The following is an 18,588-nucleotide window of genomic DNA, read 5'->3' on the forward strand; positions in this document are numbered from 1 at the left end:
TCTTATTTTGATACTGAAGGGGATAAGGATATGCCACTCCAATATATGCCACTTTGGCATAAACATTATTTTGAGTTGAAGGCAATTGAGAATCAATAGATGTGGGAAGAGTTCTCTGCCCTCCCTTTTCTGCCTAAAAGTAGACCATAAATTTGCCTTTGTGAAGGTGTCCCTTGGTCCTGTACTTGAAATAGGAAAGCAATTCTTATCACCAGAGACAGAGAATAGGCATCTAGATGAATCTGCATAAACAAACCTTATTAAAATAACCCTTATCTTCCATTAGTTTCCCTTTGTATTTCCTAGTCCCTTTCCCACAATTTATTTGTTCCTTAACACCCAAACCCTCTTTTTTGTTAAAATGGTATCTAAGCCCCAGAGTCTGACCACTTCTTTGAGTTTCATTTCTTTTCTGTGAACTCCTGTGCATGTAAAATATTTAAAACAATTTGTATTTTTTCCCCCGTTATTCTGTCTGTTGTCAGTTAAATTCACAGGCCCCCAGACACTGACCCAAAGAGGGTAAAGGAAACCTTCTTGACAATATATACTTATGAATTTGGACATGGGTGTGGTACTGTTTGCAAGGTCAAGTGCAGGTGAATGCATCACATCTGGGCTTAGCTGTTGTTCACTCTCTCCTCCCTTTGCCATATTCCCCCCAAACATTTTTATACTAGTGTTATTTATTTAAAATGGAAATTGAAGAGAAGATGCTTCAAAGAATGGGAAGAAAGGGGCCTTAGAGGAGTTGCAGAGAAGGAATGGATCCCTGCCTTGCCTTTTTGATGGACAGGCTAGTGGGGGTGCTAGTGGATGACGTGAGTGGGGACCAGATGGAGGTGTCAGTTCCTCATTTGACCCCTTTACCATGTCACTGCTCAGCTGTCCCCAGAGGGCTGTACTCTGGGGAAGGCCCTATTTACTACAATAAGCCACAGGTGGGTTGAACAAATCATTCCTCTTTATCAGTTAGCAAAAGAATGGCTTTGCAGTCAAAGGAAGATGGTTAATGTCCCTCTGGTTTTAAGCGGTTGTGATTAAGTTTAAGCCTCCTGAAGGCCTGGTTTTGTTTTTGTCTGGGGACAGGGCAGAAGAATTAACCATTCATCACCATACAGGGGGAATATATGCCAGAGAAAAGGTAGTTACTAGCATCACAAATGGATTTGATTAGGAAAGATGAAACAGAGTGTCTGAGGCCAAGTTGTGAGTTTCTGAATAATCATACTCCTCTGTGTTCTCCCTACCAGTTCTGACCTTGCTTTTAACTTGGAAGGCTATATTTTTGTATTCCTGAATGATATCTTCACAGCAGCGAATGGTGTTTATACCAAACAGAAAATGGACCCAAAGGTACCAGATCTTCACTCCTTTAGCTTTTAGGCTTTGTCATCTGGCCACTGAAATTACATGAAAAAATGAACTTGTAAAGATGACATGTAATTTAATTTACATGTTATGATCTACAGATTACTAATTTCTTTTTAATTATCTTGTCTGCATAGGTTCTTGTTACTCCTTGTCTTGCAAAGTTTGGGTGAAAATTAGGTAGGAAGGGAAAAATGGGCACTATTTTAGATGCAAAGTCAGAATACTATATAGAAAGGGGATTATTTTGAAAGGCAAATTAAAATTAGAAGAAGTTTTTTTACCATCATCATCAGTGACCAATGGGAAGTCAGGAGTATTCTGAAAGCAGCTGTAGTTTGAGAGTCTGGAGATGTGGGTTACAGATTCAAGTTTTGCTGCTGACTGGTTATTGTGACCTGGAACCTTCACTTCTCCAAACCTCAGTTTCCTCATCTGTGGAATGAGATGATTGGAATGGATAATTTATAAGGTCCTGTCACGAGGGCCGGGTGGGCGTATGAGCTCTCCTTCCTTGTGTCTGCCCTCAGGTCAGAGCTCCCAGCCCTCACCACGCCCCCCCACCCCCACCCCAGGCTGTGCAGGAAGCTCTGGAGGATGGGCCAGGCATATGTTTCTTTGTTCCAAGTTCTTTGTGTTGAGTGAGGGTGTTCTCTCTGATGGACAGGCTTATTCCTATGAGCTGTTTTTTATCTGCGCTGTATTTTTCTGCACTACCATTTGGTTTTTAATGGTGGCAGTTTTACAAAACTGGTTTTGCTGTCTTTTGAGAATCACAGTATGTCACCCTGTATGGAAAGTGGCGGATGTAGCCTCTAACGAAAATTAAATTTATGCAAGCTTGGAAAACAAGATACCTGGTGTTTTAACCCTGCTGTTCCTTAATAGAAAGAGCAGATGTTTTTAAGGACTTCTGTTTATATTAATATTGTTAATGCTGTTTACTTTGTTCCACATTTCCCATTTTGAATAGCATGCTTTTAAAAAAAGAACAATTAGAATGTCAGAGATGGATGGAACCTCGGAGTCCATCCATGTCCATCCACTTTATCTGTCATTTTTTGGATAAAGCAAATTTTTTTTTGGAAATCACGGTACACTTGAAATGAAGCATTTTACATCAGAAATTTGCTGAAAATATTCCAATACAGAGCTGGTCAGAATGCATGTTCTAACTCTGCATAAGTACATGGTTGTATAATTAGCTTCAGGGGAAAATAAAATAAAATAAATGGCTCCAGGAAGTCTGATGCTTCATATTTCTGAAATTGAGTGGAGTTTTCTTGGTTTTTGCAGGAGTTAGGGAAATATGGAGTGCTTTTCTACAATGCCTGCTTCATGATTATCCCAACTCTTATCATTAGTGTCTCTACCGGAGACCTTCGACAGGTGAGCTGATGACAGTCATTCATTCTTACTTAGCAGTGTTTAAAATTTTAATATTTAACCTGTGGTACTTACTGAAATAAAAAGTGTATAAAGGTAACTAGGATTTCCGAAAGCAAGATGTTTGGTACGCCCAGTAATACCTTTGACACTTTCCTTTTCTCGGCATTTATCTTTAGAACTGTGGGGAGTAGCAGGAAGTAGTCAAAAAAACTCTGGTCTTGAAGCATTTTGCAAAACAACAACAAAAATCTGAGTTTGAGTCTCCCTTTCCCCTTTGTTGGCATGGGGATCCTGAGAAAGCTAGTTAACTTTGAAGGGGATTTTGATAGTTTTAAAAAATGGATTTACTTATTTATTACCCTTGTTATGGACATTTGGAAAAATACACACAAAATAGAATAATTTAATGAACTCTCATGTACCTATCACACAACTTCAATACTTTTTGGCATTTCACCCTTCTTATTTCATCTATCCTCATCTGCTCTCACTTCACCCCCCCCGCCACCCCCGGAATATTTTAAAGTAAATCCCAGACATCATGGCATTTGCCTCTAAATATTCCAGGATCTACATTTGAATTTTGAGAAGGTTTTGTTCTTTTGGTATTTGCCCTGTTCACCTTATCTGCTGTACACCTGTCAAAGACAAATAAAATGATAAGTTAGTAGAAGGATGGGAGGCCCAGTTGGGGGGTGGGTATCTCTTAGGAAGAGTGAATGTTCACCCCATAACATCCGCATGGCTACCTTGAAATGTGCGGGCTCAGAAAATTACCAGACAAACCACTTTAAGTTCATGTGAGAAACGAGGTGCGCTGGGCAAAATCCTGGTCTAGTGTGGCCTCTGGCCTCTCCCACAGACGTCCCCCTCCACACCATGGGCTGGGCATTAACCTTCATTAACCCTGTTGTTGTTGCTGGGCCGGGGGTGGGGTTCACAGTCCCCCACCGTTGCCCCCACCCCAGCGGCAGACGTTGACAGCATTTCTGTATTTAACAGTCAGCATGGTTGTGTGGTGCACACGGGTTGAGCGTCAATCCCATTTGTCACCTTTTAGGGGTTTGAATGACTTTAGAAGCTTTCAGATTCCGGGGCCTCCTGGGGTGAATGTCAGGGCTCGTTGTTCTTTCTCAGAACTATACCTTCTCCCTTGTACAATTCCTTTCTCAGAACAAGAGAAAGGTTGATCGGCTTAGCAGCAATGTCCCCAGGGGTAAACATCCATTTCCATATATTTATATTGAAAACTACCAAGAAACCCCAGTTTTGATTAAAGGGGTCTCAGTGTGTGAACCTGGGCCTCACTGTTAGTTCAGAATATTGGAAGTTAAAGCAAGCACCCCGTATACCTCTAGCAATGATGAACAGGGCAGAATATCTAAAAGCACATTATTTATTTTTCAGCTACCATCAATTAAACCAATTTAGTGTCAGCAGCATTACATAAACAAGGTGAAATTATGAGCCCTCAACGTCCTACCAGCTTGTCTCTTTTCATTATCATAAAAATGAGTTTTTCTTTTGAGTCTCTGGAGTTTATCTGTTCTGAGATTCTGGTACTTTATAGCCTTTCAGATATATATTTATTTCTAGAAATAGAAATCTAGAAACTTCTAGGAACTCTTAGAACACCTGATTGAAACTAAAAGCACATTTCCCTATGGGAACAATGTTATAAATGGCGTAGTGACCAGAAACTGAATTTTAGGTACCTTTTGAAAATAGACTACATGTATTATGTTAATAATTTATAACAGCATTTCAATAGGAATATGTATTTCCACATTTAGATCGTTGACTTACAAACTTATAGCATGGTGCTTTCAGAAGTTGCCATCTGCTTGTAATGATTGCCATGCAGAATTATTATACTTTCTCAAGTAATAGTAAAAATAGCTAATAATTGTTGAGGAATTATTCTATCAGACGTTGTTTGAAGTATTCTACATGAACTGTCTCGTTGCATTCCCACAGTAGCTTGAGGAGAAGGTACTATTATTATCCCCATTTTATAGACAAGGAATCTAGGGCACAGTGTTTAAAAAACTTTCCAAAGACAGTAAGTGATAGATCCAGGAGGCTGTCTGGCTCTAGAAACACATCATCTGCTGTAATCTCAATTTAAAAAAAAAAATTTTATTTATTTATTTTTGGCTGCGTTGGGTCTTTGTTGCTGCGCACAGGCTTTCTCTAGTTGCGGTGAGCGGGGGCTATTCTTCCTTGCAGTGTGCAGGCTTCTCATTGCGGTGGCTTCTCTTGTTGCGGAGCACTGGCTCTTGGCTCATGGGCTTCAGTAGCTGTGGCACACAGGCTTCAGTAGTTGTGGCTCACAGGCTCCAGAGCACAGGCTCAGTAGTTGTGGTGCATGGGCTTAGTTGCTCTGTGGCATGTGGGATCTTCCCGGACCAGGGCTCGAACCTGTGTCCCCTGCATTGTCAGGCAGATTCCCAACCACTGCACCACCAGGGAAGCCCCTCAATTTTTTAATTTGTATCAGTATATGAAAAGTGTTTGTTTCTTTCCTTCACATATGATAAAAACTATAACCTATCACTTATAGCTTAGAAAGTATAAGAGGCCTAACATTTACCTTAACTTATTCAATCCTGGTGTTCTAGGAGAATATTATGCTCCTATTCTGGCTTTCGATGCTGGAATATCTCAGTATTTACCCATCTAGCCTCTTCCATTTGATCAGTCTCTTAAGATTTCAAACAGAAGTTACTATAGTTACCTGAGAGCCCCAGCAATGATAACTATTCACTGAAATTCCAGATGGATCAGAGCTAAATATATGGATTTAATTTAAAAGTTTATAAGAAAAATTATAATCAGAAAAATATATTTATTTTCTGTAAGAGACTGTAAGAGAAGGCTTTCTATAAGATGACAAAGATACGAAAACCATAAAGTTAAAAATTTGGCTCTAATTTAAAATTATTATATGATAAGAGATGCCAAAAGAGATAACACTGTAATCAGTAATTTTTAAAACTCTGTAGGAAAAAATAGTAAGATTTTTCACTACTAATGTTGTTTTGCTCTGTGTTCATCGAATCACTATGAATTTCTTCCAGTTGGTCACTTTTAACCATGGCTGAATCCATTTTAGACTGTGAACCAAATACAAAAAAGTAGTGAACTTACATAATTAGGTGTGTTAGTCTGCAATATAAAATTGCATTTTATTTGCCAAGTTTGGTTTGATTGTATTGAAAGTTAATTGAGGAATTCGAGTGAAAGGTTAACTTCTCTTGTTAATGGAAGGAGTACTTTGATGAGTCATTATTCCCGGTTGACTGTAGGGGGTCAGAGATTGTGTTAAGACTCGTGTGTGTGACTCACTGTACTGGGGGTTCACTCTTGGACCTTGGACTTACAGTCATCGACTTAACACAGTCAGCAGATCTGGTAATAGCACCTTGATTCTATCTGTGATTGACAAAGTCAGTAATGCCAGCTCCTCTTGTTAACAAATTAGGTCCCTGGAAAATAGTGGGTGAACTTTCTTTAGTTATTTGAATCATTGCAATAAGTTCAAGGTACATTTAGTGTGTTGCAGTTGATGAATAGGGATAAATAATAGGACTTTTTTCTGATTAAAAAACACATTAATGAAAAATGAAAAAGATTCACACTCCAACATATTTTCATAGCAATAGTGAGTCTAAAGAAGGAAGTACTTAATATTGTTACTCATCTTTATTTTCTATGTTTTCTTTTTTTTTTTAACATCTTTATTGGGGTATAATTGCTTTACAATGGTGTGTTAGTTTCTGCTTTATAACAAAGTGAATCAGTTATACATATACATATGTTCCCATATCTCTTCCCTCTTGCGTCTCCCTCCCTCCCACCCTCCCTATCCCACCCCTCCAGGCTTATGTTTTCAAATAAATGTCATGCCACATGACTTTTTAAAATGCCACCAGCAGAGCCTCATGATTATTAAAGAAACAAAATAAAACTAAAATCTATCAAAATTTAGGCTGGCAATGAATCCAAGTATTTTTATGAAAATTACTACATAGCTCTCAATGGTTTATGTGGTATCAAGAATATATAGTTTTTGTATACCGTTTTCATAAATACTCCCAGTTCTTTGAGTAAATAAGTGTTTTCCTACCTTTGGTTTGAAATTTGGGGCATATGCTTTTCTCTTATTCACAATCTTATTTAATTTTTCAGACACAGAATGTTTTCCATAAGTTTCTGTTTAGTTTTGTTCTTTGACTGTCTTGGTATAAACTGTCCTGGATGTTTTATGACCCTTTGATCAGCTTGGGGCTTGCCAGTAAGACAGATTTATATTTATTATATTTTTTATTTCACAAGTAAGTGTTAAAAAGAAAGTTTTATTATGAAAACTTTCAAACCTGTTCAGAAGGAAAGAGAATAGTATAACAAATCCCATGTACCCATCAACCATGTTTGGCAGTTATCAACATTTAATGTGTATTTTTTCATAAGAGGTGGTCAAAATGTTACTAATGAAACAGTGACAGTAAAGTGTAATCAGAGAAGAGAATTCCATTTTAATTGGTTTAAAAATTTGAACTATAAACTTAAGAAAGATTTAAATAGTTTTAAATCTACAAAGTTACTAAAACTTGGCTAACAAAGTATTGCTTAATAGAAAGTGAATAGAATTTATATTTAATCATGTTATTCAGCATGTACTTACATATAGTCTTGAGTCACCGTAAAGTCATTTTTGGACGCAGGCAAGGGACAAATCATGAATAAAATACTCCTTTTTATTGTTACCTGAAAAGGGTTTTTATTTTCTCACCTAAGAGCAGAAGCTGTCTTAAACTTCTCTGTCTACCAGCTCCTCTACCCCAATTACTTGATTGCTTTGTAAATAGCACACAATAGTTTATTTGTTCATGATACTTCCTAAGCATTTGCAAATTCTTTTTTTTTTTTTTTTTTTGGCTGCTCTTAGTTCCCCAACCAGGGATGGAACTGGGCCCTGGCAGTGAAAGCTCTGTGTCCTAACCACTGGACCGCCAGGGAATTCCCTTTTTTTTTCCTCTTGTGCAAATTCTTGAAAACAGTTTATGAACTTTAAGTTTTCTTAGTCTTGCCAGCATTATTAAATTTATAATAAGCTTTCTTTTAATATTATTTATTAAAAACACAACGCTGATCTTATGACTACAAATTAGTAAAGATTTAACGATAGCCATAGCAATAATAGCTGTCATTTTGCTCTTGCCACCTGTAAGTTTCTAAACAATTTCATTAAATCCTCACACTGACCTTCTGAGGAAGTTTTTAAAAAAATAATCCCCATTTGTAAAATGAGCCTGAGGTTCAGGGAGGAAAAATAATTAGCCCAATGCCACACAGCTAGTATTACCCAGGATTTTTGAAACTGTATTTTCTGTTTGCGAAACTGGAATTTGTACTAGAGTGTACACACTGGTAAAACCAGTATTATTAATCTAACCATCAGTTTTCTTTCTTTTTGATAATAGGCTACTGAATTCAACCAATGGAAGAATGTTCTATTTATCATACAGTTTCTTCTTTCCTGTTTTTTGGGGTAAGAAGCCATAGATAAGAAGAAGCTTTGGTCTGTGGTATCTCTTAACAAGTCAAATCAAAATATACATTCCGTCTGCTCTGTCAAAATCCCTTTTTGCTTCTCCAACTTCTACTGAAAAGTAGCACTGCAGCAGAGGAGTGGATTGGGACCCATGCTAAATGTGACCTCCAAAATATGATGTTGCATATTGATTTCTGAAAGTTAGTTTGAAATAAAATCAGCAGCCCTATCAAATTCAAATGTGTTTTTTGTCTTTGTCACAATGTCCCAAGGTTCCCAAGGTTCTCACCTCACATAAATATTTGGAAATAACCATTTTCTGTAGTGTTGTACCTGTTATATTCAGGGTGTTTTCTGAGGAGAGATGCCCAGGCCATTATATTGCCCAATAATTTTAGGCTTTTGTTCTTAAAATTTCCCTTAGGTTTAGCTTCCTGTTGAGTGGCCATGCAGTTTGTCTTTTTATATGTTCCCCAAACTTGTAAAGTCCTTTTCATAAATAGATAATACATACAACTAGTAAATAATACAAAAGCTGCAAAAGGATGCATAGGGAACATAAGCCACCTTCCCTTCTTCCCTGCCTTGTGACACTGCAGTTTTCCTCTCCAGAAGCAACTGCTGTTTGGAGTATCCTTCCTGGACTGGGCTCCATGTATACACAAGCACCTGTGTCTTATCCCATAAGAAAGGGTCTTTGAATGACTGTCTTGGAATTATTTGTCAAAAGATTTTTCCTGTGAAGAAAGATGAATTCCCCCTTATTTTTTTACATTACTAGTACTGTAATTTTCATTGTGTGTAAATGAACTAAGACAATTCATGAGTCTTTGATCAACACTCTTCAATTCTTAAACTTGATCTTAGTTGCAGTAACGTAATCACATCAGTAAAAGTATTTTTATGTATATCCTCAAGTTCAGTAATTCTCTCTTTAGCTGTGTCTGATTTAATGTTTAACCTGTTTCTTGGAGATTTTTTTAAATTTATTTTTTATTGAGGTATAGCTGATGTACAGTATTATGTGTTTCAGGTATACCACATAGTGATTCACAGTTTTTAAAGGTTATATTCCATTTAGAGTTATTATAAAATATTGGTTATATGCCCTGTGTTGTACTGTATATCCTTGTACCTTACTTATTTTATACATAGTACTTTGTACCTCTTAATCCCCTACCCCTATCTTGCCCCTCCCTGCTGGAGTTTTTGATTTTAACAATTTTTACTTTATTTGTAAAAGTTCCACAGTTTGTTTTCAAACTTGTCTGTTCATTCTTAACATTCTTTTGTGGGTCATCTTTGAGACTGTACCTTTTATTTCTTTAGATATTACACACATAGCTATTCTGTATTCTGCATCTGATGATTCCAATATCTGCAGTTCTTGAGAATCTGAATATGTCGTTGGTTGACTAAATATGTAGTTTGTGAGTATCATTATGGTTTGCTTTCTTGTGTATTTGGTGACCTGTGAGCATATTATTTAATCTTAATCAGTCCTGTGGACTGAAAATTGGAATTTGAGAAACTTTCCTGCAGGGACAAATTGTTTTTAGTCTAGTTGGTAGCCAGGTGTGCCCCTGACCTGGACCACTCTGGCCTTTTTGAGGGTCTGGCCTCAGTGGGCTAGTGTCCCTTCTCACTTGGGGTTTGGCCCAGGGCTCAGTTTACAGACAGTGCTGTTTTGCAATGGCCTCTGCCCTGAAGCACCCTGATCCTGTACCTATTGTCCGCTGCTCTGATGCCTGCCTGGCTCAAATCCCCTTATCACTCTGTACCCAGTTTCTCCCTTTTCCAAAGGGGGGATATTAGGCAATCTCTTGTGCCTCTTTCAAAACCAATAGTCTCTCAAATAATGTGTTCTTTCAGGCATTGGTTGTTTGGCAGTGGGTGAGTACTAAGTGCTGTCAGTACTTAGGCAGCCATTGTTGGATGCCTAAGTGTAGTAAGATATTTGTAGTTTTCCCAGTTGTTGACTGAGAACATGTAACTTTGAAAAAAATCTACTAAGCTGTGTTTGTGAGTTACCCTTGGTGAAATCATCCTTTTCCCCCCATTACAATTAAAAAAAAGTCAACCCATATCACACAAACTCAGACCAGCATGTTTCCTTGCCTAAGCCCATGTTCACCTGTGAACAGCAGAGCCAAGTTTTAGTTTTATCTCATGTCATTATAAACTTGATAATATTTTTGTTTTGTTTTGTCTGTTTTTTTCACTTGCACTTTACTATTTACCCATTCCATGAAGGAAATCAAGAAGTAAACCTTTTTTTTTTTATTATTTTTAAAAATTTTATTTTTGGCTGCATTGGGTCTTCTTTGCTATGTGCGGGCTTTCTCTAGTTGTGGTGAGTGGGAGCTACCCTTCATTGTGATGCGTGGGCTTCTCATTGTGGTAGCTTCTCTTGTTGCAGAGCACGGGCTCTAGGCACGTGGGTTTCGGTAGTTGCAGCATGCGGGCCCTAGAGCACGCGGGCCTCAGTAGTTGTGGCACGCAGTCTCAGTAGTTGTGGCACATGGGCTTAGTTGCTCCACGGCATGTGGGATCTTCCTGGACCAGGGCTCGAACCTGTGCCCCCTGTATTGGCAGGTGGATTCTTAACTACTGTGCCACCAGGGAAGTCCCAAGAAGTAAACCCTTTGACGTCAGCTGTCTGCAGTGAGTGGTGGGGTGGGCAGTGCTTGAGCTGGCACTTCTGGGGCTTCTTTGTCAGAATCTTGACCCTATTGATCTACAACTACATGCCTTTTTTTCCAATTAATAATGTGCTTCCTAGAAAACAAATACTCTCTTGATAAAAGTTGTTAGTATTTTATCAGTAGTCATTTTGCATGTAAAAATGTCATAAAGGCATAGTAATTAAAAATAAATCAGTAAATGATGAAAACATTAATATTTCAGATTCTACAACTTTAAGGGTAAAACCTAGGTAGGTCTCAGTTTTTTAAGTGGGTCTTTTGAGGACACTAAAATCATGGCATCATTCTAACAGGTGCCTGTACTCTGGAATCAGATGGCCTAGATTTGAATCCTGGCTTTGCCACTTTTTAGCTCTGGGTCCTTGGACAAGTTATTTACCCTCTCTGAGCCTCAATTTCCTTATCTTTAAAATGGGAACAGTGATGTAATGTAGCTAATTTATAAGGTTATGTGGATTGAATGAGTAAAGAGCCCTTAGTGTGGACATATAGAAAATGTTCAGTAAGTGTTAACTATTGTTTTTGTTGTTAATATTTCTATTTCTGAGCCCAGCCTGTTCAGTTTGGCTGTCCTTTTTCACCCCAGACAGATTTGGTTCTGCCTATGGCCCATGACTTCAATAGTTTTTCTTCTGTTATGTCTGCTTCATCTTCAACCACCATGTTTTAATTCTGAAACTGCTCTAGAAGGAAACTTCCATTTTGGCATGGTGAATTTTTCAGAATCCTGCTTTCTTACAGTTTCTCACTCAGAGGACACGATGATTAGGTCACTTGCTTCTTTGCAGTAATAGAAACCATTGTAAGCTTCTGAGCATACCCTTGCTTTTCAGAACAACTGGAACTGGCTGTCCCTTCTCTTCGGTTCATGCTCAAGGAGCCTCAGGACTAACATGTGCGTGTTCCGACCTTTGACTCCAGAGAACTCTCTCTCAGCTTCTTTCTTATTTTCACTGCTTTCAAGTTTGCATTTCAAACTTGCTTTCTCTGACCACCAACCCTCTATCCGGAGTTGAAAATATAATTTAAAAACTATAACACTTTAGAACTGTATGTTAAGAAGCCAGTGGAATGGTGAAAAGAGCAGACTTTTCTTCTGAGTCATGGTGAATGATTCAGCTTTAAGAAATGCTATTTGTAATCAAGAGTTTGTAAATAAAGCATATGATGAAGTGAAATTGCATCAGGCAGGTAGACTGGATTGTGGGAGCCACGATAATTTAATGCAGGTAGAGGTAAAATAAGACTGAAATGTAAGTTGACAAACTAGATTTTAAAAAGCTAGTTCTGCTGTTCTTTTTAATCTTGCCGAGAAGTGACAGGTTCTGGTTCATTCACACCAGCATCTGGCACCAGCCCCTAAGCCCTGGAGGCAATTATCCTAATCTGTTTCTGCCCTAGTAGCAGCCTCTTTGATCTCACTGAAGCAGTAATATATTCCTTAATAGAAACACAAATGTATCAATTTTCCCTACTCACAGCATAAAAAATGTTCTATTCTTTGAACCTTCACTGATCCTGCCAAGATGTAGGGTCCAAGACAAAATAGGATTCTGCTGATTGCTTGGACACAGGAGTGACAGAACCTTCAAAGAGTGTAGATATTTCCATCATTTCCCAACAAACCACATTGTAGCGTAAAATCGATGCTCCAGGAAAATAGATCATATTTATCCCATGACTTTGGCTTCCCTGGCACACCACTGAGGTCTGGGGTAGGAGAGAGTTCTTACCAGAGATGGGCAAGATGAGATTACTTGAAATTCTTTGAAATCTGAAATAAGAGAGTAATGTGCTTGGGTACAATTGTGGTTGGTGGAAGGAGTGTAAAAGTCACATTTTATTATTTGAACATTTGTGTTGGACTTCTTTGTATGCATGTACATGGAATGGTAACCAGCAACAAGTTGTAAACAAGGCCATTTGAGTTCTGCCTGTGACTCCCACGAGTGTGCCGTCCAACTTTGGGTTAATCAGTTATTTTTTGTGTTATTTTTCAGAAACAGGAAGAAACCTTTGAGCAAGGGTTCTGGTTCAGGGGTTTTCACATGGGTACCTCCATCCCTTGGGGCCCTACAAGCCAAAACACCAGCTGGTATCTGTTGTCTGAATAAATGTGTATCTTTTGTATGTGCCATTAGTTTTCAAATGTACACAGATGATAAGTACGATTTTATACGTACGTAATGGCAGAAATGTACTGAGAATTCAGCAGTGCTTTTAAATATCTTTACATTTTATTAATTCACAGATGCTAAAATCAAAACTGTCATGTGGAGGTTGACATTTTTGGTGTTAAAAGTGGTTTCCTTTGCATTGAGTTAATGGAGGGTCTTTTAATTCAGAACCTTGGTCTTAGCCAAAGGACAGTGTAGGTGCATATTTGCGTATAGAAATCATGTTTCTTAGAAAAAGTTTTAATACACTCCTTTGATCCTCGTCATTTTATAGTTACCCTCTCTGGGGACACCCAGGTGGTATACTAAGAAGTGCAGCCTTTCTGTCTGCAGAAAGTGGCTGTTCCTGTGTCAGATGCCATCTGTCACTTAGGAGGACTGCCGCTAATTCAAACTCCCCCAGGAGGCTGGAGACAGGGACTCCTCCCCTCGCTCAGCCCAGCTGGTGGGTGAGTGTCCTAGTGGCCCACACTCATGCTAGATGGATATTGGCCAAGGTGGTTTCGCTAAAATGTGGAATGAACAAAACATTGCATGATTGGAAACCCTGGAGTAGGAAATTTTAAGCAAAAATAGGACATAAAGGATATTCATGACTGTCTAAGTTTAAGGCTGCGCTCCAGTTTAGGAAGCCTGCCGGAAGCTTTTCTGTGTCCTGGAAATTGGGTTGGGCCCCTCCTGGGAGTTGTGATCTCTGTTATTTTATTAGACTCTTAGCTCCTTCAGGGCAGATGCTGTGGGTTTATATACTCTTACTACCCAGGCCCAGCAGGGCAGGCACCAAGTAACACCAGGTTGAGTTTTTTAATCTTTTCATTTTACGCATAAGTTGGATTATTTATAGTTCCCTGGGACTCTGAATTAATGTTGAATTTATTAAAATTGTAAAAATTTAAAAAAACTTAGATTTTCTTAAGCCAATTTATAAATATTCTTGCTCTATTTATAAAGCTAGTAATTTTTATACTAACATAAGAATATTTACTTTCATTATTTGATTAATGGTTTGTTAACCCAAGTTTAACTGATTGAAATCTCCTAAGTAATTTACTGTAAATCAGTCTTGTTTACAACTTAGTGAATTAAAAAAAGTTAAACATTTAAAATGTGATTTACAAATGTAATTTACCTGATTTTTCCAGCAATTCCAAGCCTTAATAAGGCCCTAGAGAAGCTGATGGGCCAGGTTGCTTTACAAGCCTAGCAACTCTTTGAAATCTAATAAACCAAACTTGGCAATGTGGTAAATCAGCTTCTTTTAAACATTTGAATACTGTGTACAGACTTAGATTTTCTTACCCCATTCAAGTGAAAATTGCAAATTTAATATCAATTGCACATTTTAAATACAAGCCACAAAGACCAGGATGTTGGAGTCTCTAACTTGCCAAATTGTTGTAATTACCTTAATAACAAAGACAGACATTATTTTGAAGATTACAGAATTTGTTTGTAATTGAGTTTATTCCTCAGCTTGATGTATGTCATCGCTAATATTTTTTCTCTATCATCCCGGGTGATGAACATACTCAGGACAAAAACGGTTACTGTTTGTGATCTAGATTCTGTTATTAACAATCAGAAGTTTGGGCCTGGACCTGCGACTGGGTGCTAAATTGCCCCAGGGGGAGTCTCCCTAATGCTTAGGGGCTGAGCCCTTTCTTAGAGTACAATTCCCAAGCTCATGCCTTCTAACTGGTGTTTAGCTTTAAAATCCAATACATCTTACGCTCTCTCAGTATCTTTCCAGTCTCATTCTCAACCAGTTTTTATTGTAACCTCTTTCAACATTTAATCACCTGATTCCAGTGGATGAAATTTTGCACCTCACCTAGGTTACAGCTAATTTTCATTACTACTTGAGTGAAATGAATATATTTCTTTATCTCTGATTGAATTCTACATTCCTGTGTATACGTATATTTTCTTATCTGGTGTTTGGTCATGATTCTGTAGTCATTTTGTTGACAAGTGCCAATATACTGGTCCGTGTTGAATGCCTGTCAGATTAACTTTAGTAATAAGGTACAGGAGTACCACTGGCATGTGGAATCCATTATTTAAATCTTCTTTGTCCAAAGCTAGCAATCATTCTGCTGGTTTTCCCTGCTAACACCAGTGGTTCTCAGAACTGGCTGCACATTAGAATCATCTATAGAGCTTTGATATGGCATATGGCTGGGTCCCCACCTCAAACCAGTTGGAGACCCTCTGCCGGGCATCATGGTGTTAAAAGTGCACCAGGTGATTCTGATGCACAGAGAGGATTGAAACCCACTGTTGTAACATCTGTTAAACGAAAGATTTCAGATCATTTAAAAAAACTCATTGTCCTTATCCCCTTTTTGTGGAAACACTGATGGAAAATGCACAGACAAAATGAAAAGGACATCTAAGGTAGACAGTTTGGCTAATGCACGACTGGACCATTTTGCTGAAAATATCGAATTATTGAGATGTTTTAAGATGTAGGTAATTTTAAATCTTTATGGTGTGTTTTTCTTTTTTATTTGTTTAAAATGCCTGTGTGGGTCACTTACTGGCTCTTCTTAATCTGTTTATTACCCAGACCAGTAAGGCACACTCAAGTGTTTTCTCCGTTGCCCCAGGTTTCTGTTGATGTACTCCACACTTTTGTGCAGCTATTACAATTCGGCCCTGACGACGGCGGTGGTTGGAGCCATCAAGGTAAGTGGTTGAAGCCTTGAAATGCACAACCAAATTGGGGAGTTGACTGTTTGATTTTATTGTTGTTATTATCCGTGCTGTAGTAAGAAAGGAGGCTTGTGAAATTTTCAGCTGTGCCTGGGTAACCCCTCCTTACGTCTTCTAATCTCCTAATCCACAAAAAGAGGGAAGACTTGCTCATTTAAAAGGAAGAGACAAATTATGACTTAAATTGGGAATGGTGGGAAGGGATGGTCTGGGAAAACCAAGTGAAATAGCTGAAAAAAATACCAAATTTCTGTGCTAAGATACCTTGTGATCTACAGTTTGGTTTTCTGGGAGAACCTTGCTGACTAAGAAAGGGAATTCTTGTGAAGAACTGTTTTCGGCCTAGATCTATGCTCAATTATAAGGTGATTAACTCTGGGACTGGTGTGTATGCTGCGTGTGTGTACATGCATTTGAACACACGCTAATGAATAGGAGGGTGGAGGTGTTCTAAATTCTGTTCTGCAGTTGCTTTGTGTTTCTGTTCACGTGAACTCCTACCGTGAGTGAGTGCTTCAACAGGTGACTTCTCTGTTGGCTGCCCAAGGGCCTCTGAGAATACACTGGACAGAGTACTGCTTGTAATTTATCAGATGTCTTAGTTTGTTCAAGTTTAGGACTAATATGATTAAAATTCACTACCCAATGATGGTAAAGAGATGAAATCTGGAAAGCTGATTACAACCCAACTCTTACATCTTCTTCCTATGTATTAACTGGAAGAGGGTATGGATAATGCAGTTTCTGTGATTATGGTGCTGTAGTTTATTTCATTTTCTTTATAAAGCCGTATGTAATGGTTTTTATCCACTTACTCAATATTCCATGAACCCCTGCTATATGCGAGTCTCTTTGAAAAGTAACTAAAATATTTAGTTTCAGGTTTCACTATATATATGAGTTTTCCCCCTAAAGCCTTTACTTTTAAAATCATTAATCCTCTCTTTTTCTGCAGAACGTATCCGTTGCCTACATTGGAATGTTAGTAGGTGGAGACTACATTTTCTCTGTATTAAACTTTGTGGGGTTAAATATTTGGTAAGTGGGATTTTTAAATGAACTCATTTTAGTAAAATATGAATTTTTAAAAGCCTGATTAATCTGTTATAAGTGAAAGAGCAGGAGGTGTTTTGACTTTACAATTTCTAGGATAAAATTCACTTAAATCATTCAGTTCATCTCTTTTTATGACATACTCTTTCATGTGGACCATGGGGCCATGTAATGAAAATTCAAAGGGTTGAGATCTAATTTTCTGTTTCCCCCTCTCAGAAAAGCCCTTAAGTTGTGTGTCTTCCTTTTGTGAATGGGTCTCACTAAATCTGTGCTCCATTGAAGCACCATGTGCTAAGGATATTGGGAGGAGTGACTAAGATACTTTTGAAAGGCATTTTGGGGTCTCAGAGGTGGGACACTATTTTAGGATAATACTGTATAGTTTATTCAAGTAATAACCAAGGGCTTATTTTTTCTCCAAGTTTCTCTATCAGACTTGATCTGCTCTTTTTCTGCCCCCACAGATTTGTAAATAAGAGGGTTAATTCTCATCGATTAATACACAAATTTGAGGAAGTAAAACAGGGGGCTCAATAATTCCCTTCAAATTAAGCTGACTGCATTGTAAATCACCGATACTTCAATAAAATAAAGAAAAAGAAACAAACAGCCAAGTTATCAAAAAAATTAAGTTGACTGTATTTGTAAAGATGTCAGTAACTGTTGGTTGTATCATCTATGGAATTTATTTTCACTCTTTTTTATTCTCCTTTCAGCATGGCAGGGGGCTTGAGATACTCCTTTTTAACTTTAAACAGCCAGTTAAAACCTAAGCAACCTGTGGACGAAGAAAACATCCCTCAGGATTTGAAGGGCTAGAACCTGGGGCAGAATTGCAGACTGGCTTGCAGACTGGCGGGAATGAGGGAATATTCCCAGCTGTTTTGGTTGTGGCGCTCACCCCTGGTTAAGGCACAACAGGAATGTCTGCAAAATGCAAAGAGAATCTACATCATGTGCTGCCTGAGGAGCCATCGTCAGCCCTGAGATATGTATCCGGGCAAAGCCTTACCAGCTGAAAGTGAATCTTCTCAAAATAAACCACTGGTGAAAGGGATTGTTTCCAAGGCACTTGCGTGGACCGCACATCTGTGTGCTGTTCCAGGTACTGCGAGTGCTTCAAAGGAGGCCGATGCTGTGAGGGTGCTTATCTGCACCTTGGCCTTAATTTCAAAGGTCCCAGCCAAAGCAGAGTGCCAGCGGCAACATTTTTTTGGTTTAAACAGACATGTCTTTATTTTAATAAAATCAGCCACTTAACTGCCAGTAGAGTTATTTGCTAGCTTTGATTTGATCTTATATGTTGGTATCTTTTCCCAATCATCAAAGTAAAATAAAAAATAATTTATATGCATACCTCATACTGTGATATTATTGTAGACAGGCAGAAAAACAGTAGGTCATTTATTCAGTCTGCCTTGAAGGGTAATATTCCTTTCAAGGCTTATGTTGGGAAAGATTACAAAATAACTCAATGGAAAAAACAATACTCAGTGTGCCCTGTCAGCATTTAAGTTGGTCGTATTTCTCTCCTCTTCTCCTTCCAGGTTTGTTCAGGGGCTTTGAAATTCAGATCATAGGGACTTTAACCAAGGTACATTTTTTTCCTGGGCTTGCC

The 18,588-nt window shown here is 38.3% G+C and overlaps 1 protein-coding gene across 3 annotated transcripts in view; it reads left to right on the top strand.

Moving 5' to 3' along the window:
- Positions 1 to 18,326, top strand: part of SLC35D2 (solute carrier family 35 member D2) — a 53,899-nt gene extending 35,573 nt beyond the window's left edge. For 2 of the 3 annotated variants that reach the window (XM_019940418.3, XM_019940416.3), the window contains 6 exons: positions 1,254 to 1,356; positions 2,668 to 2,760; positions 8,247 to 8,314; positions 15,809 to 15,887; positions 16,870 to 16,952; positions 17,687 to 18,326. In XM_019940418.3, the coding sequence (XP_019795977.1) occupies positions 1,254 to 1,356; positions 2,668 to 2,760; positions 8,247 to 8,314; positions 15,809 to 15,887; positions 16,870 to 16,952; positions 17,687 to 17,789 (529 nt within the window). In that variant the 3' untranslated portion in view covers positions 17,790 to 18,326. Of the gene's footprint in view, positions 1 to 1,253; positions 1,357 to 2,667; positions 2,761 to 8,246; positions 8,315 to 15,768; positions 15,888 to 16,869; positions 16,953 to 17,686 lie in introns of all 3 variants that reach the window. The other variant, XM_019940417.3, reaches the window with a different exon arrangement.
- The last annotated feature ends 262 nt before the right edge of the window (positions 18,327 to 18,588 follow it).

This window comes from Tursiops truncatus, chromosome 6 (genome assembly GCF_011762595.2).
Source record: "Tursiops truncatus isolate mTurTru1 chromosome 6, mTurTru1.mat.Y, whole genome shotgun sequence".
Taxonomy (NCBI): domain Eukaryota; kingdom Metazoa; phylum Chordata; class Mammalia; order Artiodactyla; family Delphinidae; genus Tursiops; species Tursiops truncatus.